Genomic DNA, 27892 nt, shown 5'->3' on the forward strand with positions numbered 1-27892 from the left:
ATATTATATAAAACTCTCAAAGTAATGGATATGGAGCATCTATGGCCTCAGTTACACCTGGCACCTAAATGTGACTTCTGTCATCTGATCACTCCAAGCTGCATTAGGTTCAGATCTACCAGGATGGGCCTTTGACACAGTCAGGCCACTGATTATGCATCAGCAATGTAAAGAGGTGGGGTGAATGAGGGGAAAAGTAAATTTGACACAAATGACCTTCATAATAAATCAAATGTTGTTGGTCACATACAGGTGTTCAGCAGATGTTATTGCAGGTGTAGTGAAATGCTTGTCCTTCTAGTTCCCACAGTGCAGTAATATCTAACAATTAATATCTAACAATTTCACAACAAATACCTAATACACACAAATCTAAGTAAAGGAATGGAATTAGGAATATATAAATATATGGATAAACAATGTCAGAGCAGCATAGACTGAGATACAGTTTATACATATGAGATGAGAAATGATATGTAAACATTATTAAAGGGACTAGTGTTCCATTTATTAAAGTGGCCAATGATGTCAAGTCTATATGTAGGCTGCAGCCTCTCTGTGCTATTTAACAGTCTGATGGCCTTGAGATAGAAGCTGTTTTTCAGTCTTTCGGTCCCAGCTTTGATGCACCTGTACTGATCTCGCCTTCTGAATGATAGCAGGGTGAACAGGCAGTGGCTCAGGTGGCTCGGGTAATAACAAAAAACATGTATGTATGCCTGGGGGGAAATTCACTTTCATACAGCAATACCAGAGGACAATTTGCACTAAATAAACATAAATGGAACATATTCCCTTTTGCTGACGTGATGAACCACTAAGGGGACATAAATATTTAATCCCAAAACTTTCCCTTTGGTTTAACTGTTTAAGACGGTCCCCTTTTCTAATAGAGGCCGGAATGTGATCAATACCCACAGCTTGTAGGTGTAACCGATGTGAAATGGCTAGTTAGTTAGCGGTGGTGCGCGCTAATAGCATTTCAATCAGTGACGTCACTCGCTCTGAGACTTGAAGTAGGGTTTCCCCTTGCGTTGCAAGTGCCGCGGCTTTTGTGGCGCGATGGGTAACGTTGCTTCGTGGGGTGTCAGGTGTTGATGTGTGCAAGGGTCCCTGGTTTGAGGCCGGGTTGGGGCGAAGAGATGGAGGCAGGGTTGCCTTGGTGTAAGGACTTATAGTGCCTTGCCATGGGGTAGTCGTCATTGCCTACCCGTATGGCGTACTTGTGTTCCGCTAGGCGGTCTTGAAGGCGTCTCTTTGTCCGTCCAATGTAGAACACCTTGCACTGTGGACATTCCAATCTATAGATGACATGAGTGGTTTTGCAGTTAATGAAATGCTTGACGTAATACTCCATTTTGGAAGCTGTATCAACAAAATACTTTTTCTGTGCAATATTTCTGCAGTGGTTATATTTAAAAGAGCCCTTGGGTTTGTGGTCAAGCCAAGTTTTTTGAGAGTCACCCGGAAGATAACTGTGTACTAATTTATCATTTAGGGTAGGACATCTTTTAAAGCTTATGACTGGTGGCACAGGAAAGACTTGGCGTAGTAGAGTATCACTTTGGATAATTCCCCAATTATTTTTATTGATTATTTTAATGTTCTCTGCTTCAGGACTGTATTTTGTGGGTATTGATCATATCCCGGCCTCTATTAGATATACCCTGGTTTACATGAAGATATGGATTTACAAACTACAGGCCACTAAATACCCAGGTTTACATGAAGATATGGATTTACAAACTACAAGCCACTAAATACCCTGGTTTACATGAAGATATGGATTTACAAACTACAGGCCACTAAATACCCAGGTTTACATGAAGATATGGATTTCTCACCATTCCTGTAGGGTTGTGATAGGTCCATTCCTGTAGGGTTGTGATAGGTCCATTCCTGTAGGGTTGTGATAGGTCCATTTGCTATCATCTAGTGGTCTTTCTTCTCAATTGCCCTCAGCTATGTTTAGACTGTTGTTCATGTTTTGTTGGGTTCAAGTGTACTAGGGAATAGATTGCTTTCTTGTTCTTGACTTCTCTCCCAGACATGTTTAGGGTTGGAACTACCTTGCTGGGTGTTCTAGTGCCTCTAGCTTGGAGTTGTATTACCTTTCCTTTTTTGTGATGACACAGCCACAGTGTTTCACTTTTTAATGTGTATAGTATTGCTTACTAGGTGTGTCCAATCAATTTTGTAACCACTCCCTCTCCAATTAGGGCTGATTGGAAAAGCTGTTAAAAAGAGGACATTGTATTATTTCTTTGTACTCCCTGACGAAGGCCATGCAGCCGAAACGCGTTGGATTTTTTTTTAAACATTGTTTCTATTGAACCTGCCATACTAATAAAGGCATTTTAATCAATTATATGAAGAGTGCCTTGGTCCTCCTTTCTTTTTGATGACCAACTCACCCCTTTTACCAAAGAGCACCTTCTGTCTACCAACATTTACTATTGTGTACCTTAGTAGCACTTCCCTTCCTCATTTTTCTACTAGTTGAAAATAACTTCTATTTCACATTATAATCAACTACAATGCTTCACCTTCACCAATATAAACATGGTGTCTACTGGCTGTCAACAATTATAAACAAGAAAAAATATATATATTCTCCCCACTAGCTTCTAGAACTCTCATCTTCCTAAAACTCACTAGCTTCTAGAACTCTCGTCCCCTTGGAACGAGCCCAAACAAAACTCATCTCCGACACGGAAAAACGTGCAGTCAAAATAAATTGTGATCTATAGCAACGCACTAGCTAAACGCAAAAAAACTAATCTTCTTGACTGCCCACCCTTGAGACAATCAGAAACCAAGTTGTCCTTACCACAGACATGTCTGATTTCAAGAGGAAACTCCTGCAATATCCGTAGTAACTTTCCACCTCACTGCGGAGCTTCTCTCTCTATTCAGGGTTCACTAGATAGGCATGTTGTTGGATCGGGGCCCAGTCCCCAATGTCATGCTCTAGTACATTTGTGTTGGCACATCTGAGAATGAACCCTGATATTATAAAAGCAGGGCAACAATGTCAATATAATTGTACCAAAAAAATTGTCAGTTGGTTGCATAAATAATTATCACTACTAAATGTTACATGAAATGTAAATATTTGATTGCATAGTCATATTTTCAACGTCATTTTGCTAGATGGGATATCCCCAATGTCAAAACAGTTTTAACGTGTCCAAATCAATAACCAATATGCAGAAACAGTTTGTGATAAATTGAAAACCTAAACATAACATGTGCTATATACACAAACATCTGCCACAATAATTATATTACTTGTATTATTTAAAACAAGCACCTTATAAAACTGTACAAGCACCAGAAACACTGTTGGTTTGACAAGTAGCAATAAATCACTGATATCGATTAGGGGGGAAATCAGGTTGTACGTGATGTTGAAACTAACACAACTAAAAAAACACATGGAAATGGGAGATATATTTCACCTCACTGATTAGAGGACAACCTGCAGAAGACAGTCAGCTACATTTTGGAGTGATGCATTTAAATTTAGGGGTCCCTAAACAAAGGAACACAACACTTATTTGTCATAACTCATCGATATCATGTGGATTTTTTTTTCTTTTTACCGTTGTTTTACCAGTTAAGTTGACTGAGAACACATTCTCATTTACAGCAACAACCTGGGGAATAGTTACAGGGGAGATGAGGGGAATGAACGAGCCAATTGTAAGCTGGGGATGATTAGGTGGCCGTGATGGTATGAGGGCCAGATTGGGAATTTAGCCAGGACACCGGGGTTAACACCCCTACTCTTACGATAAGTGCAATGGGATCTTTAATGAGCTCAGAGAGTCAGGACACCCGTTTAACGTCCCATCCGAAAGACGGCACCCTACACTGGGCAGTCACTGCCCTGGGGCATTGGGATATTGTTTAGACCAGAGGAAAGAGTTCCTCCGACTGGCCCTCCAGCAGCATATGGTCTCCCATCTAGGGACTGACCAGGACCAACCCTGCTTAGCTTCAGAAGCAAGCAAGCAGTGGGATGCAGGGTGGTATGCTGCTGGCAATCAATTGTGCGAAAGGAGGAAGATGAGTTTACACGTCCTGTTAAAACGAACAGCTCAAAATCCACATGGAATCTGGGAATAATGTGTACATCCCTGGTTAGAAGACAATTTGTAGAAAACAGCTAGCTACATTTTGAAGTGTTGCATTTTGATTCAAGTGGGTCACCAACATGGTAAGTGTAACACAACTCTTTCTTTTGTTAGTCACTTTTTGTTAAATCTCATAAATAGTAACTCTTTCAAATCAGAGCCTGGATTTTCCCCCTGAGGTTAATATCCATATCATGTTGAAATCAATAGAACAGGGGACAAACGTTTAGGGTTCTACATTGTGACATTAAAATACTCCTTCTACAATGTTAAAACATTCTACATTGTGAGATTTCATTTCATTGATATCATGAAACAATTCCTTCATGTATGTATTTTCTGATGTTTGATCAGAGATCTTTTATCAGAGTATCTCTTCCCACATTGACCACAGCTATAAGATTTCTCTCCTGTGTGTATTCTCTGGTGTCGAGTCACAGTGCCAAATGTAGTAAAACTCTTCCCACATTGACCACAGCTATAAGATTTCTCTCCTGTGTGTGTTCTCTGGTGTGTTCTCTGGTGTGCAGTCAGATTTCCAGACCCACCAAAACTCTTCCCACATTGACCACAGCTATATGGTTTCTCTCCTGTGTGTGTTCTCTGGTGCACTGTCAGCCATCCAGATCCACCAAAACTCTTCCCACATTGATCACACCTATATGGTTTCTCTCCTGTGTGTATTCTCTGGTGTCGAGTCACAGTGGCAAATGTAGTAAAACTCTTCCCACATTGATCACAGCTATAAGATTTCTCTCCTGTGTGTGTTCTCTGGTGTGCAGTCAGATTTCCAGATCGACCAAAACTCTTCCCACATTGATCACAGCTATACGGTTTCTCTCCTGTGTGTGTTCTCTGGTGCACTGTCAGCCCTCCAGATCCACCAAAACTCTTCCCACATTGACCACAGCTATAAGGTTTCTCTCCTGTGTGTATTCTCTGGTGTGATACCAGATGGCCAGATTGACCAAAACTCTTCCCACATTGACCACAGCTATAAGGTTTCTCTCCTGTGTGTGTTCTCTGGTGTGATACCAGATGGCCAGATTGACCAAAACTCTTCCCACATTGATTACAGCTATAAGGTTTCTCTCCTGTGTGGATTCTCTGATGAATTTTAATGCCTGATGGGGAGGTGAATCTCTTCCCACAGTCAGAGCAGCAGTGAGTTCTCTTCCCTGTGGATGTCTGCAGGTGTTTATTGAGGTGTTCTGATGTGGAGAGACTCTTCTCTGCCTCTTCAGCATCATGAGGGTGTTGAGGCTCCCCAGAGGATCCACGATAGTTAAGTATCTCTCCTGTGTGAACAACAAAGTCAGACAGATGATTAAAGGCCCACAACAGCGGTAATCCACTGTAAAAGGTGATGCCAACAGCGGAGCCATGATGTTGGACAACAATTGACTTCTGTAATGAATGTTACAATTATTTGATATTTGCCTTAAAATGAGCAAGAATAGTCATATTTTGTCTTGTTTTCACATTCGTAGTAACATCAATGATTGTAGGCTAGAAATAAGTTATTCATGTTGTTGAAACTCTAAGCAGTGTGCCAGACGACTTTTGGTCTCCAATATAGGCCCCTTTCTGTATTTGCTAAAATTGCGGCACGAGGGCAATTTGATTGCAGAAACTCCTCCCTGCTAATGAGGAAACCACTAGTTATGGATGTACTATATCTACCTGGAGCAAAAATGGTGAGCAAAGATTTTAGTTTTTCACAATGTATTCTGAATGTGAATGGGGGAAAACTCAGGGGAGTAACCTCCATTTCCAGGTTGCTTAGGAGTGCATTTCACACTACTTTGGATTATAATTGTAAGGATATTTTTGAATGTCCTGTTTAATAAAATGTTTGCTAAAGCATTAAGAATTATGTGTAATTATTGAAGAACCGCGTTAATGACAGTATCCATTTGGGTGTTGTCAATAAAGTTCAGATTTTATTTATTTATTTAACCAGGTAGGCCAGTTGAGAACAAGTTCTCATTTACGACTGCGACCTGGCCAAGATAAAGCAAAGCAGTGCGACACAAACAACACAGAGTTACACATGGAATAAACAAGCATACAGTCAATAACACAATAGAAAAATCTATATACAGTTGTGCAAATGGAGTAAGGAGGTAAGGCAATAAATAGGCCATAGTAGCGAAGTAATTACAATTTAGCAAATTAACACTGGAGAGATAGATGTGCAGATGATGATGTGCAAGTAGAAATACTGGTGTGCAAAAGAGCAAAAAAGTAAATAAAAACATGGGGATGAGGTAGGCAGTTGGATGGGCTATTTACAGATGGGCTGTGTACAGCTGCAGCGATCGGTAAGCTGCTCAGATAGCTGATGCTTAAAGTTAGTGAGGGAGATATATGTCTCCAACTTCAGCGATTTTTGCAATTCGTTCCAGTCATTGGCAGCAGAGAACTAGAAAGAAATGTGTCCAAAGTAGGTGTTGGCTTTGGGGATGACCAGTGAGATATACCTCCTGGAGCGCGTGCTATGGGTGGGTGTTGCTATGGTGACCTGTGAGCTGAGTGAAGGCGGCCTAGCAAAGACCTATAGATGACCTGGAGCCAGTGGGTTTGGCGACGAATATGTAGCGAGGGCCAGCCGACGAGAGCATACAGGTCGCAGTGGTGGGTGCTTGATAAGAGAATTATCTATTAAATGTAAATGAATCAATAAACCATGATGAATTATTAGTCATACAGCATGGTTAATGAATAATCAAAGTAAAGATCAATGTAGGGATCGATTAGTCTGATTAGTTCCGGAAAGTCCAGGAACCACTGGAGAGGGAAAGAAATGTGTGTATGCAATTAGTATAGAGAGATAGAGAAGCAGATGGTCAAGGGAGTAAAACCTCAGAGAGTTCCTAACCTTGAAGGAAAGGAACAGGCTGAGCCAGAAGGTGATAAACAGTGTGAGAAGTTTATGGGGGTTGCAGGTCACCAACAGATTGTGTGTAAATGCATGTGCGTAAGAAAGCAAGAACTATATAATGACTGTTTTGTTATCCTGACCTCAGAACGTTCTCTGAATAAAGCTACAGATACCTTTTGCAGAAAGCTGAGTCCTTGCCTAATTATTTGAACCCATTGTCTTACAAACTTTGGGCATTAGTCAAGGCGAATTGATTATTGATTATTATCATAAAAGATATAAAATTCCTTTAACAATTGGTCCTTCGAGCCGGATCTCAAACTGCCGCTGTCGTTCCAAGGAGACACGGAAACCGTGCGGATGAAATATCCGTAAATCAAAGACCTGGCCCTTTACTGTGGGTTCTTCACAGGCCGGTGGCAAACTGGTACGCGACAGAGGTGGTGACGAGATTCAACGAACATTGAAAAACTCAGCTGCAAATAACAAGGTTAGTAAGCTTTATTCATTGTTTTGGGGAATAGCACCTGCATGATTACATTAAATAAGGAATGAGTGAGAGCACCTGAATGTCTGCGTTGCATGATGAGTGATACACCTGTAGGTCTGCATTACATGATGAAATGAGGAATACACCGGTATGTCTGCATTGCATGATGGAATAAGGGACACAATTGGGTGTTGGCATTAAATAGCTCAGTCTTATCACTCAATATGAGTCAAAATCTGTCACTTCCAGGAGTGCTCATTTTGTCAAAAATGAAAAAATAACAACTCACAGCTGTGTTAATAGACCCAACTCAAACATCTGCTATCTTGAAATGTCCAAAAAAGGTATTTAAATGGGCCTACCAGACATCTTCTTGAGAGAAGATAAGGTCAGGGACTCCTGTCTTACTTTCTGTCATGTTGAGATGGGTTAGTTCTTCTTGAGAGAACTAACCCAAAATTAGTCGAAAGGCTAAGGGATTCTCTTCCTGAGAAGAAGCTGACAGCCTTCAAACAGAGCAAAAAAAGTGGTCCCAAACAATATGTCAAAATGAATAAAAAAATGATACAGCCGTCTTTAATAAGATCAAACTGAACTAACTGCTATCTTGAAATGTTGAAAAAGTGTTTTTAAATAGCTCAGTCTTATCACTCAATATGAGTCAAAATCTGTCACTTCCAGGAGTGCTCATTTTGTCAAAAATGAAAAAATGAAAAAAATAACAACTCACAGCTGTGTTAATAGACCCAACTCAAACATCTGCTATCTTGAAATGTCCAAAAAAGGTATGTAAATGGGCCTACCAGACATCTTCTTGAGAGAAGATAAGGTCAGGGATCTCTCTGGTTACCCACAAAGCCATTTCCTCCTTTGGCCGTCTCTCCTTCCAGTTCTCTGCTGCCAATGACTGGAACGAACTACAAAAATCTCTGAAACTGGAAACACATATCTCCCTCACTAGCTTTAAGCACCAGCTGTCAGAGCAGCTCCCAGATCACTGCACCTGTACATAGCCCATCTATAATTTAGCCCAAACTACTACTTGTTCCCCTACTGTATTTATTTATTTATTTATTTTGCTCCTTTGCACCATATTATTTATATTTTAACTTTGAACTTTCTTCAAATTATAAATCTACCATTCCAGTGTTTTACTTGCTATATTGTATTTACTTTGCCACCATGGCCTATTTATTGCCTTTACCTCCCTTATCTCACCTAATTTGCTCACAATGTATATAGACTTATGTTTTTACTGTATTATTGACTGTATGTTTGTTTTACTCCATGTGTAACTCTGTGTTGTTGTATGTTGTCGAACTGCTTTGCTTTATCTTGGCCAGGTCGCAATTGTAAATGAGAACTTGTTCTCAACTTGCCTACCTGGTTAAATAAAGGTGAAATAAATACAAATGTATATACTGTATTCCAGTCCTGGTTCATCCTATATAACTACTGCTGTCCACTTCATATGTATATACTGTATTCCAGTCCTGGTTCATCCTATATAACTACTGCTGTCCACTTCATATGTATATACTGTATTCTAGTCATGGTTCATCCTATATAACTACTGCTGCCCACTTCATATGTATATACTGTATTCTAGTCCTGGTTCATCCTATATAACTACTGCTGTCCACTTCATATGTATATACTGTATTCCAGTCATGGTTCATCCTATATAACTACTGCTGTCCACTTAATATGTATATACTGTATTCTAGTCCTGGTTCATCCTATATAACTACTACTGTACATCTACTATTCTTCAGATATACTACAGATGTACTCCAAATTGTCTATGCATCACATCACAGTATACAGTGTATATATGTATATATATATATATATATATATATATATATATATATATATATATATATATATATATATATATATCATTGCTTGTCCTAATATTTTCATTGACTTCTGCCCTCTGTGAGCTGGGAACACAAGCATTGTTAGATATTACTGCACTGTTGGAGCTGGGAACACAAGCATTGTTAGATATTACTGCACTGTTGGAACCAGGAACACAAGCATTTCCCTTCACCCACAATAACATCTGATAAATATGTGTATGAAACCAATAAAATAAAATGTGATTGTATTGTTGAAAGTGTTAGATAATTCTCAATCCGTGTTGTGTCTTGTCTAAGAACAGCCCTTAGCCGTGGTACTGTATAATAACCATATATCACACCTCCTCAGGACTTATCGATTTATAAGGCATTATAAAGGTGATTAAAATAATGATACATACGTACTTCATAGAAAACTGTTACCCTTCATATATTCTAACAACTCACATTTTAAGATTCATTATGTCATTTGTTCCATGTTAAGGGCTCTAACATTGGAACAAAACTATTTGTCTCCCTCTTGATGTTGCATGCAGTTCCTCTCTCTCTTCCTGCATTCCTCCCTCCCTCCCTCTAACCCCACCCCTCTGGCAGAACCAGGAAGTCCATCCCCCTTCACAAACTCTCTTCTGAGGAAACGAAACTGATCTGAGTCTCTGTGTCGTCTGTCTGTGTGAGAGTGAACAACCGTCCAAATGGCTCAACAGGGAGTTCTGCTGGACCAGGACCAGTTCTGTTGTTCTGTCTGTCTGGATCTACTGAAGGAACCAGTCGCCATCCCCTGTGGACACAGTTACTGTAGGAGCTGTATTGAGGGCTGCTGGGATCAGGATGTTCTGAAAGGGGTCTATAGCTGTCCTCAGTGCAGACAGACCTTCAGTCCGAGGCCGACGCTGAGTAAAAATAACATGTTGGCTGAGGTGGTGGAGAAACTGAAGAAGACAGGACTCCAGGCTGCTCCCCCTCCTGCTCTGTGCTATGCTGGACCTAGAGATGTGGTGTGTGATGTCTGCACTGGGACCAGAAAGCAGAAAGCCCTCATGTCCTGTCTGGTGTGTCTGGCCTCTTACTGTGAGACTCACCTCCAATCTCACTACGAATCTCCTGCTTTGAAGAAGCACAAGATGGTCAAAGCCACCGCACAACTACAGGAGAAGATCTGCTCTCATCATGACAAACTGCTGGAGGTTTACTGTCGTACCGATCAGCAGTGTATCTGTTATCAGTGTACAATGGACGAACATAAAGGCCATGATACAGTGTCAGCTGCAGCAGAGATGACTGAGAAACAGGTAAGACCAGAACAACTTATTGGTGACTGTCTGATAAACAAAGAATTAAAGATACAGTAGGAACTAAGGCTGTTTGAATATGAGATCATTGAAATGAAATGAATCCTCAGCAGAACAAATATGAACACAAACCTTGAGTATATTGATATGTCAACCCAGATTCTCTAAATGTATCACCATTTTATAATGTCAAAGACTATTATCATTCTGAATGCCCTTTTATGAGTCCAAAGTTCAGTCTCAACCTGTTGATACATGTAGTCCTACCATAAAAACTATAATCATTCACATAGCAACAAATAAATATCATTTAGTAAATGGACCATCCATTTTTTTAGATCTTCCTCTCTATGGGCCCTATGTCACATTACTATACTATTGATCTACTGGACTAATAAAGCTTGATAGCTCATTGAAGAGTGATTCTCCACAGAGGCAGCTGGGGATGAGTCAGCAGAAGGTCCAGCAGAGATTCCAGGAGAGAGAGAAGGAGCTGAAGGAGCTCCAACAGGCTGTGGAGTCTCTCAAGGTGAGTATTGTTGACCAGAGGAGACACACCATTTCACCTGTCTCCTCCAGTCAGAGAGAGAGAGAGAGGAAGAGGGGCCCCTATCCAATCCCACTGACCCCACTGTTGGGAACAGGTTGTCACTGCTGAGGCAGTGAAGAAAGTAGAGGAGGATGGGTCAAGGCTGAGGGATCCTGAGAGGATCCCTGTGAGTAGTAGATCTGTGACAGCACAGAGGGATGGGCCAACCATTGATATATGCTTCAGTAAGGTTGGCTTCTTAGTGTTCATAGCAAATGGTTATCAACTGTACCGCAGAAATGGAATGTAAATCACAGAAGAAAAAAAATGTTTTGGTGGCAGCTGCAGAGAAGTATTTGGTCATACTAGATTTGACTTCAGAAGAGTTCCAGGGTGTGTTGAGTGGTGGTGTCCTGTCCTCCCAGGTCGTTGGCCTGGTGCAGGAGCAGATAGGGTCAAAGTAGTGGAATGGGGTAGTGGGTTTTAATGAGTGTAGGGTTAGTTGGCCTGGTGCAGGAGCAGATAGGGTCAAAGTAGTGGAATGGGGTAGTGGGTTTTAATGAGTGTAGGGTTAGTTGGCCTGGTGCAGGAGCAGATAGGGTCAAAGTAGTGGAATGGGGTAGTGGGTTTTAATGAGTGTAGGGTTAGTTGGCCTGGTGCAGGAGCAGATAGGGTCAAAGTAGTGGAATGGGGGTAGTGGGTTTTAATGAGTGTAGGGTTAGTTGGCCTGGTGCAGGAGCAGATAGGGTCAAAGTAGTGGAATGGGGGTAGTGGGTTTTAATGAGTGTAGGGTTAGTTGGCCTGGTGCAGGAGCAGATAGGGTCAAAGTAGTGGAATGGGGTAGTGGGTTTTAATGAGTGTAGGGTTAGTTGGCCTGGTGCAGGAGCAGATAGGGTCAAAGTAGTGGAATGGGGTAGTGGGTTTTAATGAGTGTAGGGTTAGTTGGCCTGGTGCAGGAGCAGATAGGGTCAAAGTAGTGGAATGGGGTAGTGGGTTTTAATGAGTGTAGGGTTAGTTGGCCTGGTGCAGGAGCAGATAGGGTCAAAGTAGTGGAATGGGGTAGTGGGTTTTAATGAGTGTAGGGTTAGTTGGCCTGGTGCAGGAGCAGATAGGGTCAAAGTAGTGGAATGTGGGTAGTGGGTTTTAATGAGTGTAGGGTTAGTTGGCCTGGTGCAGGAGCAGATAGGGTCAAAGTAGTGGAATGGGGTAGTGGGTTTTAATGAGTGTAGGGTTAGTTGGCCTGGTGCAGGAGCAGATAGGGTCAAAGTAGTGGAATGGGGTAGTGGGTTTTAATGAGTGTAGGGTTAGTTGGCCTGGTGCAGGAGCAGATAGGGTCAAAGTAGTGGAATGGGGGTAGTGGGTTTTAAAACCTCTCTAGGCTAGGCGGGACGAATTCGTCCCACCTACGTAACAGCCACTACTATCCTGTGGCGCGATTTTCAAAACCTTAAAAATCCTATTACTTCAATTTCTCAAACATATGACTATTTTACAGCCATTTAAAGACAAGACTCTCGTTAATCTAACCACACTGTCCGATTTCAAAAAGGCTTTACAACGAAAGCAAAACATTAGATTATGTCAGCAGAGTACCAAGCCAGAAATAATCAGACACCCATTTTTCAAGCCAGCATATAATGTCACCAAAACCCAGAAGACAGCTAAATGCAGCACTCACCTTTGATGATCTTCATCAGATGACAACCCTAGGACATTATGTTATACAATACATGCATGTTTTGTTCAATCAAGTTCATATTTATATCAAAAACCAGCTTTTACATTAGCATGTGACGTTCAGAACTAGCATACCCCCCGCAAACTTCCGGGGAATTCGCTAACATTTTACTAAATTACTCACGATAAACGTTCACAAAAAGCATAACAATTATTTTAAGAATTATAGATACAGACCTCCTCTATGCACTCGATATGTCCGATTTTAAAATAGCTTTTTGGTGAAAGCACATTTTGCAATATTCTAAGTACATAGCCCAGGCATCACGGGCTCGCTATTTAGACACCCGGCAAGTTTAGCACTCACCATAATCATATTTACTATTATAAAAGTTTGATTACCTTTTGTTGTCTTCGTCAGAATACACACCCAGGACTGCTACTTCAATAACAAATGTTGGTTTGGTCCAAAATAATCCATCGTTATATCCGAATAGCGGCGTTTTGTTCGTGCGTTCCAGACACAACCTGAAATAGTAAAGAAGTGTCGCGCGCATGGCGCAATTCGTGACAATAAAATTCTAAATATTCCATTACCGTACTTCGAAGCATGTCAACCGCTGTTTAAAATCAATTTTTACGACACTTTTCTCGTAGAAAAGCGATAATATTCCGACAGGGAATCTCCTTTTCGGCAAACAGAGGAAAAAATCCCAAAGGCGGGGGCGGTCGGGGTCACGCTCATAAGGCCAGTGTCCCTTGATCGGCCACTTGAGAAAGGCGATAATGTGTTTCAGCCTGGGGCTGGAATGACGACATTCTGTTTTTTCCCGGGCTCTGAGCGCCTATGGACGACGTGGGAAGTGTCACGTTAGAGCAGAGATCCTTAGTAAATGATAGAGATGGAAAAGAAGTTCAAGAAATGGTCAGACAGGACACTTCCTGTAAAGGAATCTCTCAGGTTTTGACCTGCCATTTGAGTTCTGTTATACTCACAGACACCATTCAAACAGTTTTAGAAAATTTAGGGTGTTTTCTATCCATATGTAATAAGTATATGCATATTCTAGTTACTGGGTAGGAGTGGTAACCAGATTAAATCGGGTATGTTTTTTATCCAGCCGTGTCAATACTGCCCCCTAGCCCTAACAGGTTAAGCTCTAGTGTTATGTTTTGGGAAGTGTGTTTTCATCACCTTAGGGTGACACTAGAGACTTGTGAAGAGCAGACTCCTTAGGGTGACACTAGAGACTTGTGAAGAGCAGACTCCTTAGGGTGACACTAGAGACTTGTGAAGAGCAGACTCCTTAGGGTGACACTAGAGACTTGTGAAGAGCAGACTCCTTAGGGTGACACTAGAGACTTGTGAAGAGCAGACTCCTTAGGGTGACACTAGAGACTTGTGAAGTGCAGACTCCTTAGGGTGACACTAGAGACTTGTGAAGAGCAGACTCCTTAGGGTGACACTAGAGACTTGTGAAGAGCAGACTCCTTAGGGTGACACTAGAGACTTGTGAAGAGCAGACTCAACAACCTCTCTCTGCATCATCAGGACAGTTGCTTTGTGAGAAAGTGTTAACTGTGGAAGGCGTTAACCCATGTACACAGTTAGCCAATTGTTATGTAAAATGCCGCTCGGAAGGTCCAAGTGGTCTCGTCTTGGCCCCAAGTCAGAGCAGGACCACTGAGGCCATAGCTCAGCGGGACACTGGATCCAGGCTGTGGAGTTGGAAACAAAGTCTGTGGCCACTCTGGGGAAAATCCTCAATGGAAATGGCTGATATCTGTAGAGGTTCTGTATAGAAGCTTATAGAAAGTATGGATTAAACACACCTTTATCTCCATCCTCTAGATGTTTACATTTTAACATCCTTATATAACCAGCTCAGGGCTCCATGCCTGTTTTCTAGTTAGTTTAAAGACTTTCCTACAGTAGCTTCTCCAACCTCGCCTCATGCTGTGAGTATCTGGTACTATGCTACACTGCACATTGGAGATTCAGGAACGTTTAGAGGTATTGGCCTATCAGAGAGTCAGAGCCGGCATCCCAAATGGCACCCTGTTCCCTATATAGTGCCCTACTTTAGATCAGAGTTCTGGTCAAACGTAGTGCTCTGGCCATTAGGCTCTGGTCAAAAGTAGTGCACTATATAGTGAATAGGGTGCCACTTGGGACGCAAACTGGGAGTCTGTTGGCTCTGTTCCTCTAGTCTTAGACAGACCTTTAGTTTGAATTATGGCCACCACATGCTGGGACAACCACCCCAGGAGGTAATGTCACACTCTTCTTCTGGCTTCTCTTCCATTATCTCTTTCTTTCTCTCTTCTGGTCTTCATTCCTGCCAGTGTCAGAGGAATAAGGAGGAGATTGTAGAGAGATAGTGTGTCACAGCTTGCCTCTTTGGAATATATGTACTATCTAGAATGGAGACTGCCATTGTCATTTAGTCCAGTTAGCTTTTACCAGTCCTATCACATTTTAGAGAGATATACGTCTGTATGACATTACAACAGATAACTGGAAACATTTTATGTTCTTTTTAAGGCAGCTGCATTTAGAAGACAGATTTCTTCTGTCCACAGCTGTACAACTAGTGGAATTCTGGATATAGATACTGTAGTTACTGTAGTAATGTGGTTGTAGATGTATAGATGTACTGTAGTTACTGTAGTAATGCGGTTGTAGATGTATAGATGTACTGTAGTTACTGTAGTAATGCGGTTGTAGACGTATAGATGTACTGTAGTTACTGTAGTAATGTGGTGGTAGATGTATAGATGTACTGTAGTTACTGTAGTAATGCGGTTGTAGATGTATAGATGTACTGTAGTTACTGTAGTAATGCGGTTGTAGATGTATAGATGTACTGTAGTTACTGTAGTAATGCGGTTGTAGATGTATAGATGTACTGTAGTTACTGTAGTAATGCGGTTGTAGATGTATAGATGTACTGTAGTTACTGTAGTAATGCGGTTGTAGATGTATAGATGTACTGTAGTTACTGTAGTAATGTGGTTGTAGATGTATAGATGTACTGTAGTTACTGTAGTAATGCGGTTGTAGATGTATAGATGTACTGTAGTTACTGTACTAATGTAGTAATGCGGTTGTAGATGTATAGATGTACTGTAGTTACAGTAGTAATGCGGTTGTAGATGTATAGATGTACTGTAGATCTTTTCTATTTAAATTAAATTGTTGTCTCAGTTCATTCCAATATATAAATTAAATGGCTTTTTACTGTATTACAACCAACCTTTTATGTAAAATGTTCACAATATCAACATTCCCGTAACTTGTTTCGATATCATAGCGTAAACAAAATTAGCCCGACCATTTGACAGAACTAACCGCTCCTCAAAACATACAATTAATCTTTATTCTCTCTAATGCCTATGTTTTTGTATTTTTTGGGCAATGTTTTTGCCCATTTAACATACTTCTTATCAATTTGCGTGAATTAATTGATATGGCAGTAGATCCATTTACATTAATTTTAAGGTTGTGAGCTTTCTTTGACAACAAAAGGATAACTCAAAGTCATTAACCTTGACTCTAGATGTGATCAGTCGTCATGTCCTCATTTTGTATTTAGTCTGTTCAAGACGTAAATGTGTTTCAGATGACGTCTCGATATGGTATGACCCAACCAGAGCAGAGTGTGTGTGTTACACGGTCCTCATATTGTTGGCTAGCAGATATTGTACAGTTTTAACCATTTCTATAGAGTCTTGCTTAAAAACCCCAGATCCACATATTAATATTTTCATCTATAGGTCATCTATAAAACAGTATTATCCATTTCTTATCACAAATTATTTTCACATACAGTATAATGTATAATATCCTAATTTACTGTTATGGTGCTGTGTTATTACAAACAAATATTTATTCTTCATCATTTCATTCAAGGCAAGCAAGTCCAGTGGAATTATACCCTTCCAGTGTCCTACAGCAAAGCAGGTAAGAAAGCTGCATTCTTGTTATTAGATAAAATAGTTAATGTTCTTTGTAAACACATTGTGGTATTTTTGATGTGAGGAAACATTGTAGTAATTTCCAGTAAGACTTATACAAATTAATTTTAGAAAAAGACGCTATCTGCAAAATCTGAAGCGCCATCATGATCGTTATGAGAAGGCTAAAAAAGAGATAGCTGAGAGACAGAGGTCTTTCAATCAGTTCACCATAATTAATTTATCTGTGAGTATGTAGGTGTTATGCACAATGTGATGGTACTGTAGGGAGTATGATACCCCAGGTATTAATACATGTATAAGTTATTGACAGAATTAGATGCTTTTTTTCTCCATTTTTCTTCAGACCTCTACTGACCTACTTGATGAATCTTCGGATGCTACGGACTATGACGATGCAGACTATGTTCCAGACACATGTGGCAGTTTCTTGGATGCTTCTATTATAAGTACTATAAGTTCTTGTAGTAAGGAATATAAAACCACAGAAAATAATCTCCACCACAAACTGTCAGAGAACACACCATTAGGGAACGTTACAGCACACAGTGGGGATAGTACCACCAGTTCAGAGAAGCCAAGAACATTAAGTTATTCAAAGATGCGCAGCAATCCTTGTACTTCAGTAATAAGCTGCAGTGTGAATTCATCAGAGAACACATCACACCAGAAAAGCTCCATAAATGTCACACCTTTGTCAATAACAGCAAAAGGAAGCAAGTACAACAAGAAGCAATTTTGTCTTTATTGTAAAAAGGCCATTTCTAAATTGGCAAGACACCTCGAATCCATCCACAGTGAAAAGCCTGATGTTGCAATGGCTTTCAGTTTTAATAAAGGATCCCGCAAAAGAAGAGAGTTGTTACGCTCTCTTAAGAAGAGAGGAAACTTTGACCATAATGCTGAAGTGGCAAGCTGTGGCACTGGAGAGATGGTTGCCTGTAGAAGACCTAGTACTGCAAAACCATCTGATTACTACCGTCACTGCAAATTTTGCGAAGGACTGTATGCAAGAAATTCCCTATGGAGACGTGAGAAACTGCCCGAAGAAATCTGTTGAGGGAGAGCCTCAAGTTGGGCGGAAATGGATTCAATTGCACATACCAAGACCTGACTCAGTTAAGGAAGCTGTTTGGAAGATTGTTTGTGAAATGAACCAGGATGACGTTTCCTCGGTTGTAAGGAGTGAAACTGAAATCCTTTGTATCGGCGAGTCAGTGTTAAATTCCAGGAAACCATATGAGAAAAGGAATGACTACGCACGCCAAAAAATGAGAGAGATGGCAAGACTATTGATAACGGCAAGGGCTATAACACCATTGAAGAGCACCGAAGACCTTGTTATGCCCTGTAACTTTCCCCATGTGATACAGGCAGTAAGATCTGTTGCTGGTTATGATGTTGAAAGCAACTCGTATAAAATCCCATCATTGGCTTTGAAATTGGGACACAGTTTAGCCAAAGTTGCAGGCATTGTGCAATGCAATGCCATCATTGCAAATCGCCCTGCTGTTGCAGAGTCTGCAAAGCAATTTGCCACTTTACATCAGAAAAAGTGGACAGAGTCCATTTCAGCTGCCGCGTTGGGTACACTTCAACAAGCCAAATGGAATAAACCACAGGTTTGACCCTTTACAGAGGATGTGTCGGCGCTGCACAAGTTTCTTGCTACTGAGCGTGCTAAGTGTATGAAGGACCTTGAGGAAGAACCCAACAGCAAAAGCTTTGGAAATCTTGCTAAAGTGACTTTGACGCAGGTAGTACTATTTAACAGAAGGAGGGAAGGGGAAGTTTCAAAAATGGAGCTTCAGTCTTTCACATCCAGGGATCTTACGGAGCTGAATCCAGACATTGTGAGTGGCCTTACTGACTTTGAGAGGAAGCTTGCAGAGCACTTTGAGAGAGTTGAGATTCGAGGTAAAAGGTCAAGAAAGGTTCCAGTGCTTCTAACCCCTGACATGATTGCTGCTATGGACCTCCTCATGATAAGCAGGAAAGAGTGTCAAATCCACAAAGAAAATGTGTACATGTTTGCACGGCCAGGTATCCTTTCCCATTACAGAGGCTCCGACTGCTTTCGCAAGTATGCAAATCAATGCGGCGCAAAGAACCCAGAGGCACCTTTCTAGGACATGACATCCATGTCCATAGAGAATTCTATCGGCTTCCAGAGAGTACCCTGCAGCTCGCAAAAGTCAGCAAACTGTTGATAGCAATCGAAAAAGGAAGACTGCCTTACCTGCAGGGGAAAGGGCTGGATGACATTGAGGTCAATCCTGAAGTTAAAACTTTGTTTGAAATATAGTTTTTAGCAACTTCAAATATAACTATTATAAGTGTTGTTAGTCCTTCATTTAAATAATTGGCCGTAAATGTTTTTTACCCAACCAGATGAAGTAGAAATGAGTGATGATGATTCCAGCGAAGAATCCATTGCTGACCTACATCAATGCAAAGGTATCCTGACTTGTATATATGTGGTAATATCTTTAAGTTATGTCACATAAATGCACATTTCTGTTGGGATTATCGAAACGATCCTCTATCTGTTTTTAAACAATCACATTGGTGGTGATAAGTAATTCCACATTTATGGATTTGCAATCAGTTTATGTTTATATCTGAAATATCAGTTAATATCTAATGTAGAATTGCGTATTGCCTGACATTGAGGTTGTTTACAGTGAATAATACAAGCAAGCAAATGTATTGTCATAAAGCTCATAGAAAATAATCACATTCATTATTACTTTGCAAAGGCTCAACAACAGAAACTTCTAGGGACCAGACACTTCTGAGGCAAACACAAGAGTCAACCACCCTGGATAACATGGAGGGCACTCCTGAGTCAACCACCCTGGATAACATGGAGGGCACTCCTGAGCCAACCACCCTGGATAACATGGAGGGCACTCCTGAGTCAACCACCCTGGATAACATGGAGGGCACTCCTTAGCCAACCACCCTGGATAACATGGAGGGCACTCCTGAGCCAACCACCCTGGATAACATGGAGGGCACTCCTGAGTCAACCACCCTGGATAACATGGAGGGCACTCCTGAGCCAACCACCCTGGATAACATGAGCAACACACAACCAAGACATGGTAAAATAGTCACATCCCAAGCTTCCTCAAAGTGCTCCAAAGGAAAGCAAGGTTAGTAAGCATTTTGTATTCACATGTATTGATAACATCATATAACTACTAACTAGAATCCTTTGTATCATATCCTCCATTTGTCACTTTAACAGAGCTCATTGTTAATCAGCTGTATTTTGTTTGCATTTATGAAAGCTGTGAAGGTGAGAAGCAAGTGGACAGGTGATGAAGTGAAAGCTGTTGAGCGGCATTTGCTTAATTTCATAACAAGTTGCAGAATACCAGGTAAAAAGGACTGTGACTCCTGCCTACAAGCAGAGCCAGTAGCTCGGAAAGACAGAGACTGGTTTGCTATCAAATATCCACAACAGAAACGTAGCATTAAAAAGGAAGATGAATAGATAGAACTAGAGCCAACTGTAGCTCAGGTACCATCCAATTCCAATCAGCTTCTCCTCAGATAGTGTTAATATCTGTGGGTTTCATTTTCATATTATTTTCCTTAAATGATTTATATTTTTGGTTCTTGTACAAACATGCCACATAGGCTCGACTGTAGATCCAACATGTTCGTATTGTTTATGTATAATTGAGGGCTATTAATGAGCATATGTTTGCCACTTATGGTCACATGTTTTTGGAATAACAGTTGATGATATAGGTTAATACTCTGCTCTCATTGACAGGGAAAAGAGATAAACAGTCCTTAAAGGGATTGTTATTGTTCCCAAGTTTTCAGCAGCACTTTGTTCTTAACCACAAGTTGTTGAATGTGGCAAGGTGTTTCAATTACTGTTAAACTATTACCATTTCAATGGGTGCTTGTAACAGGCCTTGTGTATAGTAACTTGCACTACGTAAATATGATGTAAATCCCTACGTTATTTAGACAGTTAGCTGAATATACTGTACACTGTCATGTTTCATAAAAGCTGGATGCTTTAATAGAGAGTTTCTCATTCATTTTAAACATGCCATTTCTACTGCCTTGTGCATAGCAGGGAAGGAGGCAAAGTGTAGGTGGTCTATTCTGGGTATTCAATTGATTTGTTAATTTGCATATTTTCACTGGCACTCAATAAAAGTAAGAAAGGCATAAAGTGTTCCCTCTTTTTTTACATTAATATTGACTGCAAATGTATATATATATATATATATATATATATATATATATATATATATATATATATATATATATATATATATATATATATACAGTGGGGGGGAAAAGTATTTAGTCAGCCACCAATTGTGCAAGTTCTCCCACTTAAAAAGATGAGAGAGGCCTGTAATTTTCATCATAGGTACACGTCAACTATGACAGACAAAATGAGAAAAAAAATCCAGAAAATCACATTGTAGGATTTTTTATGAATTTATTTGGAAATTATGGTGGAAAATAAGTATTTGGTCAATAACAAAAATGTATCTCAATACTTTGTTATATACCCTTTGTTGGCAATGACACAGGTCAAACGTTTTCTGTAAGTCTTCACAAGGTTTTCACACACTGTTGCTGGTATTTTGGCCCATTCCTCCATGCAGATCTCCTCTAGAGCAGTGATGTTTTGGGGCTGTCGCTGGGCAACACGGACTTTCAACTCCCTCCAAAGATGTTCTATGGGGTTGAGATCATTACAAGACCATGGTGCTTGCCTACGGAGCTGTGAGGGGAACGGCACCTCCATACCTTCAGGCTCTGATCAGGCCCTACACCCAAACAAGGGCACTGCGTTCATCCACCTCTGGCCTGCTGGCCCCCCTACCTCTGAGGAAGCACAGTTCCCGCTCAGCCCAGTCAAAACTGTTCGCTGCTCTGGCACCCCAATGGTGGAACAAGCTCCCTCACGACGCCAGGACAGCGGAGTCAATCACCACCTTCCGGAGACACCTGAAAACCCACCTCTTTAAGGAATACCTGGGATAGGATAAAGTAATCCTTCTAACCCCCCCCCCCCCCCCTTAAAAGATTTAGATGCACTATTGTAAAGTGGTTGTTCCACTGGATATCATAAGGTGAATGCACCAATTTGTAAGTCGCTCTGGATAAGAGGGTCTGCTAAATGACTTAAATGTAAATGTAAATGAGATCTGGAGACTGGCTAGGCCACTCCAGGACCTTGAAATGCTTCTTACGAAGCCACTCCTTCATTGCCCGGGCGGTGTGTTTGGGATCATTGTCATGCTGAAAGACCCAGCCACGTTTCATCTTCAATGCCCTTGCTGATGGAAGGAGGTTTTCACTCAAAATCTCACGATACATTCATTCTTTCCTTTACACGGATCAGTCGTCCTGGTCCCTTTGCAGAAAAACAGCCCCAAAGCATGATGTTTCCACCCCCATGCTTCACAGTAGGTATGGTGTTCTTTGGATGCAACTCAGCATTCTTTGTCCTCCAAACACAACGAGTTGAGTTTTTACCAAAAAGTTATATTTTGTTTTCATCTGACCATATGACATTCTCCCAATCATCTTCTGGATCATCCAAATGCTCTCTAGCAAACTTCAGACGGGCCTGGACATGTACTGGCTTAAGCAGGGGGACACGTCCGGCACTGCAGGATTTGAGTCCCTGGCGACGTAGTGTGTTACTGATGGTAGGCTTTGTTACTTTGGTCCCAGCTCTCTGCAGGTCATTCAATAGGTCCCCCCGTGTGGTTCTGGGATTTTTGCTCACCGTTCTTGTGATCATTTTGACCCCACGGAGTGAGATCTTGCGTGGAGCCCCAGATCGAGGGAGATTATCAGTGGTCTTGTATGTCTTCCATTTCCTAATAATTGCTCCCACAGTTGATTTCTTCAAACCAAGCTGCTTACCTATTGCAGATTCAGTCTTCCCAGCCTGGTGCAGGTCTACAATTTGGTTTCTGGTGTCCTTTGACAGCTCTTTGGTCTTGGCCATAGTGGAGTTTGGAGTGTGACTGTTTGAGGTTGTGGACAGGTGTCTTTTATACTGATAACAAGTTCAAACAGGTGCCATTAAGCTCTCTGGGCTAGGGGGGACGAATGCGTCCCACCTACGCAACAGCCAGTCTAATCCAGTAGCGCAATTTTCAAATACCTTAAAAATCCTATTACTTCAATTTCTCAAACATATGACTATTTTACAGCTATTTAAAGACAAGACTCTCGTTAATCTAACCACACTGTCTGATTTCAAAAAGGCTTTACAACGAAAACAAAACATTAGATTATGTCAGCAGAGTACCAAGCCAGAAATAATCAGACACCCATTTTTCAAGCTAGCATATAATGTCACAAAAACCCAGAAGACAGCTAAATGCAGCACTAACCTTTGAGGATCTTCATCAGATGACAACTCTAGGACATTATGTTATACAATACATGCATGTTTTGTTCAATCAAGTTCATATTTATATCAAAAACCAGCTTTTTACATTAGCATGTGACGTTCAGAACTAGCATAACCCCCGCAAACTTCCGGCGAATCACTAACAATTTACTAAATTACTCACGATAAACGTTCACAAAAAGCATAACAATTATTTTAAGAATTATAGATACAGAACTCCTCTATGCACTCGATATGTCCGATTTTAAAATAGCTTTTTGGTGAAAGCACATTTTGCAATATTCTAAGTACATAGCCCAGCCATCACGGGCTAGCTATTTAGACACCCGGCAAGTTTAGCACTCACCAATATCAGATTTAATATTACAAAAGTTTGATTACCTTTTGTTGTCTTCATCAGAATGCACTCCCAGGACTGCTACTTCAATAACAAATGTTGGTTTGGTCCAAAATAATCCATCGTTATATCCGAATAGCGGCGTTTTGTTCGTGCGTTCCAGAAGCTGTCCGAAATGGTAAATCAGGGTCGCGCGCATGGCGCAATTCGTGACAAAAAAAATCTAAATATTCCATTACCGTACTTCGAAGCATGTCAACCTCTGTTTAAAATCCATTTTTATGCCATTTTTCTCGTAAAAAAGCGATAATATTCCGACCGGGAATGTCCATTTAGCTAAACAGAGGAAAGAAAACAAGGCTTTCGGTCGACGCGGGCACGAGCCTGAGTCTCACAGTACTGTAACCAGCCACTACCCAAACGCGCTACTTTGTTTCAGCCAGAGCCTGCAAAGCCACGATTCAGCGTTTTGCCGCCTTCTGAGAGCCTATGGCAGCCGTAGGAAGTGTCACGGGACAGCTAAGATCCTCACTCTTCAATAAACAGAGACAAGAAGAACGACACCTTGTCAGACAGGCCACTTCCTGCATGAAATCTTCTCAGGTTTTTGCCTGCCATATGAGTTCTGTTATACTCAAAGACACCATTCAAACAGTTTTAGAAGCTTTAGGGTGTTTTCTATCCAAAGCCAATAATTATATGCATATTCTAGTTACTGGGCAGGAGTAGTAACCAGATTAAATCGGGTACGTTTTTTATCCAGCCGTGTCAATACTGCCCCCTATCCATAAAAGGTTAAAGAAGAGGAGGGGCATTTGTAAGGGGTATGACATATGGTATGACCAAATGTCAGGTATAAAATGCTGTGTACATTGTATGATATTCAGAGCTCTCGTAAATAAACATTCTGACCAATTGTAGGCTGGCTCTCCGTCTGCTTCATTCAACCAGAATCTTACACCCTCTGGGATGGCAGACTGAGTAGTTTAATTGAAGTTCAGTTTATGAACATTGGGAACAGAATTCCCATGACAGAAGGTAGAAACTAGGGCCTGTAGGACCTGCCTTGTTGATAGTGTTGTTAAGAAGGTAGAGCAGGGCTTTATTATGGACAGACTTCTCCCCATCTTAGCTACTGTCGTATCAATATGTTTTGACCATGGCAGTTTACAATCCAGGGTTACTCCAAGCAGTTTAGTCTCCTCAACTTGCTCAATTTCCACATTATTCATTACAAGATGAACAGGTGAGCAGTACGCGTCTATGAAATGAGAGCATGAACAGTGTGAGGACCGTTAAAACGTCTTAGGGCTAGAGGGCAGTTTTCGGAAGTTCGGAGAGTCTGGCGAGCCCAAAGTAAAATGCCTGTTACTCAGGCCCAGAAGCTATGCATAGAATTGGTAGATTTGGAAAGAAAACACTCTGACGTTTCCAAAATTATTAAAATAATGTCTGTGAGTATAACAGAACAGATATGGCAGGCGAAAACCCGAAGAATATCCGACCAAAAAATAAATAAATAAAATCACAGGCTCATATTTTGTAAAGCTATTGAAAACTCCTATGTCCGTCACCCAGATTGCAATTCATAATAGCTTCCACTAGATGTCAACAGTATTTATTCAAGGTTTTGAGGCTTCAATTTTGAAAAATAAATAAATATTTACACTTTCAGTGAGCTGACTGCTTGGGTCACATCAGTGTTTTTGCGCGCAATGGAGAGGGTGCGCACTTGCGAATTTGGCATTCCTATTGAACACAGTACTTTCCGTATGAAATATTATAGTTTATTTACATTTTAGACAACCTGAGGATGATATAGACCCATTATTTGACTTGTTTGGACTAAATTTACTGGTAGCTTTTAGAACTTCTTTGTCTGCATGTTGAAGGAGTGGATTTCTGAAGTCATGGCGCCTGCTAAACAGACTATTTTGGGATATAAAGAAGGACTTTATCGAACAAAACGACCATTCATTGTGTAGCTGGGACGCTTGGGATTGCAAACAGAGGAAGATCTTCAAAGGTAAGGGATTTATTTTATCGCTATTTGGGATTCTGTGACTCCTCTGCTTGTTTGGAAAATATGTTGTTGTGGGGTGCTGTCCTCAGATAATCGAATGCTATGCTTTCACCGTAAAGCCTTTTTGAAATCTGACAACGCAGTTCGATTGCCAAGATTCTAAGCTTTTAAATGATGTATGACACTTGTAATTTCATGAATGTTTAACCTCTTAGGGCTAGGGGGCAGTATTTACACCGCCGGATAAAAAACGTACTCGATTTAATCTGGTTACTACTCCTACCCAGTAACTAGAATATGCATATACTTATTAGATATGGATAGAAAACACCCTAAAGTTTCTAAAACTGTTTGAATGGTGTCTGTGAGTATAACAGAACTCATATGGCAGGCAAAAACCTGAGAGATTCCTTTACAGGAAGTGGCCTGTCTGACCATTTATTGGCTCTCTTTGACATCTCTTTCCAAAACAAAGGATCTCTGCGGTAACGTGACACTTCCCACGGCTCCAATAGGCTCTCAGAGCCCGGGAAAAAGCTGAATGTCGTCATTCCAGCCCCAGGCTGAAACACATTATCGCCTTTGTCAAGTGGCCGATCAAGGGACAGTGGGCTTAGGCGCGTGCACTGGTCGCCCCCGTCTTTCTTTTTTTTCCTCTATTTACCGAAACGCAGATTCCCGGTCGGAATATTATCGCTTTTTTACGAGATAAATTGCATAAAAATTGATTTTAAACAGCGTACCCGAGTTAATCTGATTATTACTCCTGCCCAGTAACTAGAATATGCATATACTTATTACATATGGATAGAAAATACCCTAAAGTTTCTAAAACTGTTTGAATGGTGTCTGTGAGTATAACAGAACTCATTTGGCAGGCAAAAATCTGAGACGGTTTCATGCATGAAGTGGCCTGTCTGACAAGGTATCGTTCTTCTTGTCTCTGTTTATTGAAGAGTGAGGATCTTAGCTGTCCCGTGACACTTCCTACGGCTGCCATAGGCTCTCAGAAGGCGGCAAAACGCAGAATCGTGGCTTTGCAGGCTCTGGCTGAAAAAAAGTAGCGCGTTTGGGTAGTGGCTGGTTACAGTACTGTGAGACTCAGGCTCGTGCCCGCATGACCGAAAGGTTTGTTTTCATTCCTCTGTTTAGCTAAATGGACATTCCCGGTCGGAATATTATCGCTTTTTTACGAGAAAAATGGCATAAAAATGGATTTTAAACAGCGGTTGACATGCTTCGAAGTACGGTAATGGAATATTTAGATTTTTTTTGTCACGAATTGCGCCATGCGCACAACCCTGATTTACCATTTCAGATAGTGTCTGGGACGCACTAACAAAACGCCGCTATTCGGATATAACGATGGATTATTTTGGACCAAACCAACATTTGTTATTGAAGTAGCAGTCCTGGGAGTGCATTCTGACGAAGACAACAAAAGGTAATCAAACTTTTATAATAGTAAATATGATTATGGTGAGTGATAAACTTGCCGGGTGTCTAAATAGCTAGCCCGTGATGCCTGGGCTATGTACTTAGAATATTGCAAAATGTGCTTTCACCAAAAAGCTATTTTAATAAAATCGGACATATCGAGTGCATAGAGGAGGTCTGTATCTATAATTCTTAAAATAATTGTTATGCTTTTTGTGAACGTTTATCGTGAGTAATTTAGTAAAATGTTAGCGAATTTACCGGAAGTTTGCAGGGGGTATGCTAGTTCTGAACGTCACATGCTAATGTAAAAAGCTGGTTTTTGATATAAATATGAACTTGATTGAACAAAACATTCATGTATTGTATAACATAATGTCCTAGGGTTGTCATCTGATGAAGATCATCAAAGGTTGGTGCTGCATTTAGCTGTCTTCTGGGTTTTTGTGACATTATATGCTAGCTTGAAAAATGGGTGTCTGATTATTTCTGGCTTGGTACTCTGCTTACATAATCTAATGTTTTGCTTTCGTTGTAAAGCCTTTTTGAAATCAGACAGTGTGGTTAGATTAACGAGAGTCTTGTCTTTAAATAGCTGTAAAATAGTCATATGTTTGAGAAATTGAAGTAATAGGATTTTTAAGGTTTTGAAAATCGCGCCACAGGCTTCAAGTGGCTGTTACGTAGGTGGGACGAATTCGTCCCGCCTAGCCCAGAGAGGTTAAAATGTAATATTGTCATTCTAAGATTTATAGATGAATATCTCTTGAAAGCACCTGTCGTACCAGATTTAAAAATAACTTTACTGGGTAATCACACTTAGCGC

The 27892-nt window shown here is 40.8% G+C and overlaps 2 protein-coding genes across 3 annotated transcripts; one reads left to right on the forward strand and one right to left on the reverse strand.

Annotated features, from left to right (window-relative positions):
* Positions 1-1656: 1656 nt before the first annotated feature.
* Positions 1657-7607, reverse strand: LOC145876318 (uncharacterized). Its single transcript, XM_082972109.1, has 3 exons — positions 7589-7607; positions 4523-5377; positions 1657-1667 (listed from the first exon to the last, which is right to left on the reverse strand). The coding sequence occupies exons 1-3, from the start codon at positions 7605-7607 to the stop codon at positions 1657-1659; spliced, it is 885 nt and encodes a 294-aa protein (XP_082828235.1).
* A 2369-nt stretch (positions 7608-9976) lies between these two features.
* On the forward strand, positions 9977-21045 carry LOC145876339 (E3 ubiquitin-protein ligase TRIM8). 2 transcript variants are annotated; one of them, XM_082972129.1, is made up of 7 exons: positions 9977-10670; positions 11104-11199; positions 16790-16840; positions 17201-17303; positions 19246-19311; positions 19614-20012; positions 20151-21045. In XM_082972129.1, the coding sequence occupies exons 1-6, from the start codon at positions 10074-10076 to the stop codon at positions 19808-19810; spliced, it is 1110 nt and encodes a 369-aa protein (XP_082828255.1). In that variant the 5' UTR covers positions 9977-10073; the 3' UTR covers positions 19811-20012; positions 20151-21045. The 2 variants fall into 2 exon arrangements, with proteins under 2 accessions (XP_082828255.1, XP_082828254.1); XM_082972128.1 differs by lacking the exon at positions 20151-21045 and having other exon boundaries at positions 17201-19311; positions 19614-20011.
* The last annotated feature ends 6847 nt before the right edge of the window (positions 21046-27892 follow it).

The sequence above is a fragment of the Salmo salar genome, unplaced genomic scaffold (assembly GCF_965601325.2).
Source record: "Salmo salar unplaced genomic scaffold, fSalSal1 ptg000578l, whole genome shotgun sequence".
Lineage (NCBI taxonomy): Eukaryota > Metazoa > Chordata > Actinopteri > Salmoniformes > Salmonidae > Salmo > Salmo salar.

What these genes read in the sequence shown, in the direction of transcription:
- LOC145876339 (XM_082972128.1), top strand. Translation starts at nt 10,074, where the DNA reads ATGGCTCAACAGGGAGTTCTGCTGGACCAGGACCAGTTCTGTTGTTCT. An exon ending in CAGAGATGACTGAGAAACAG is followed by an intron (nt 10,671 to 11,103) that starts GTAAGACCAGAA and finishes GATTCTCCACAG; the next exon opens with AGGCAGCTGGGGATGAGTCA. An exon ending in AGTGTCCTACAGCAAAGCAG is followed by an intron (nt 16,841 to 17,200) that starts GTAAGAAAGCTG and finishes ATTTTTCTTCAG; the next exon opens with ACCTCTACTGACCTACTTGA.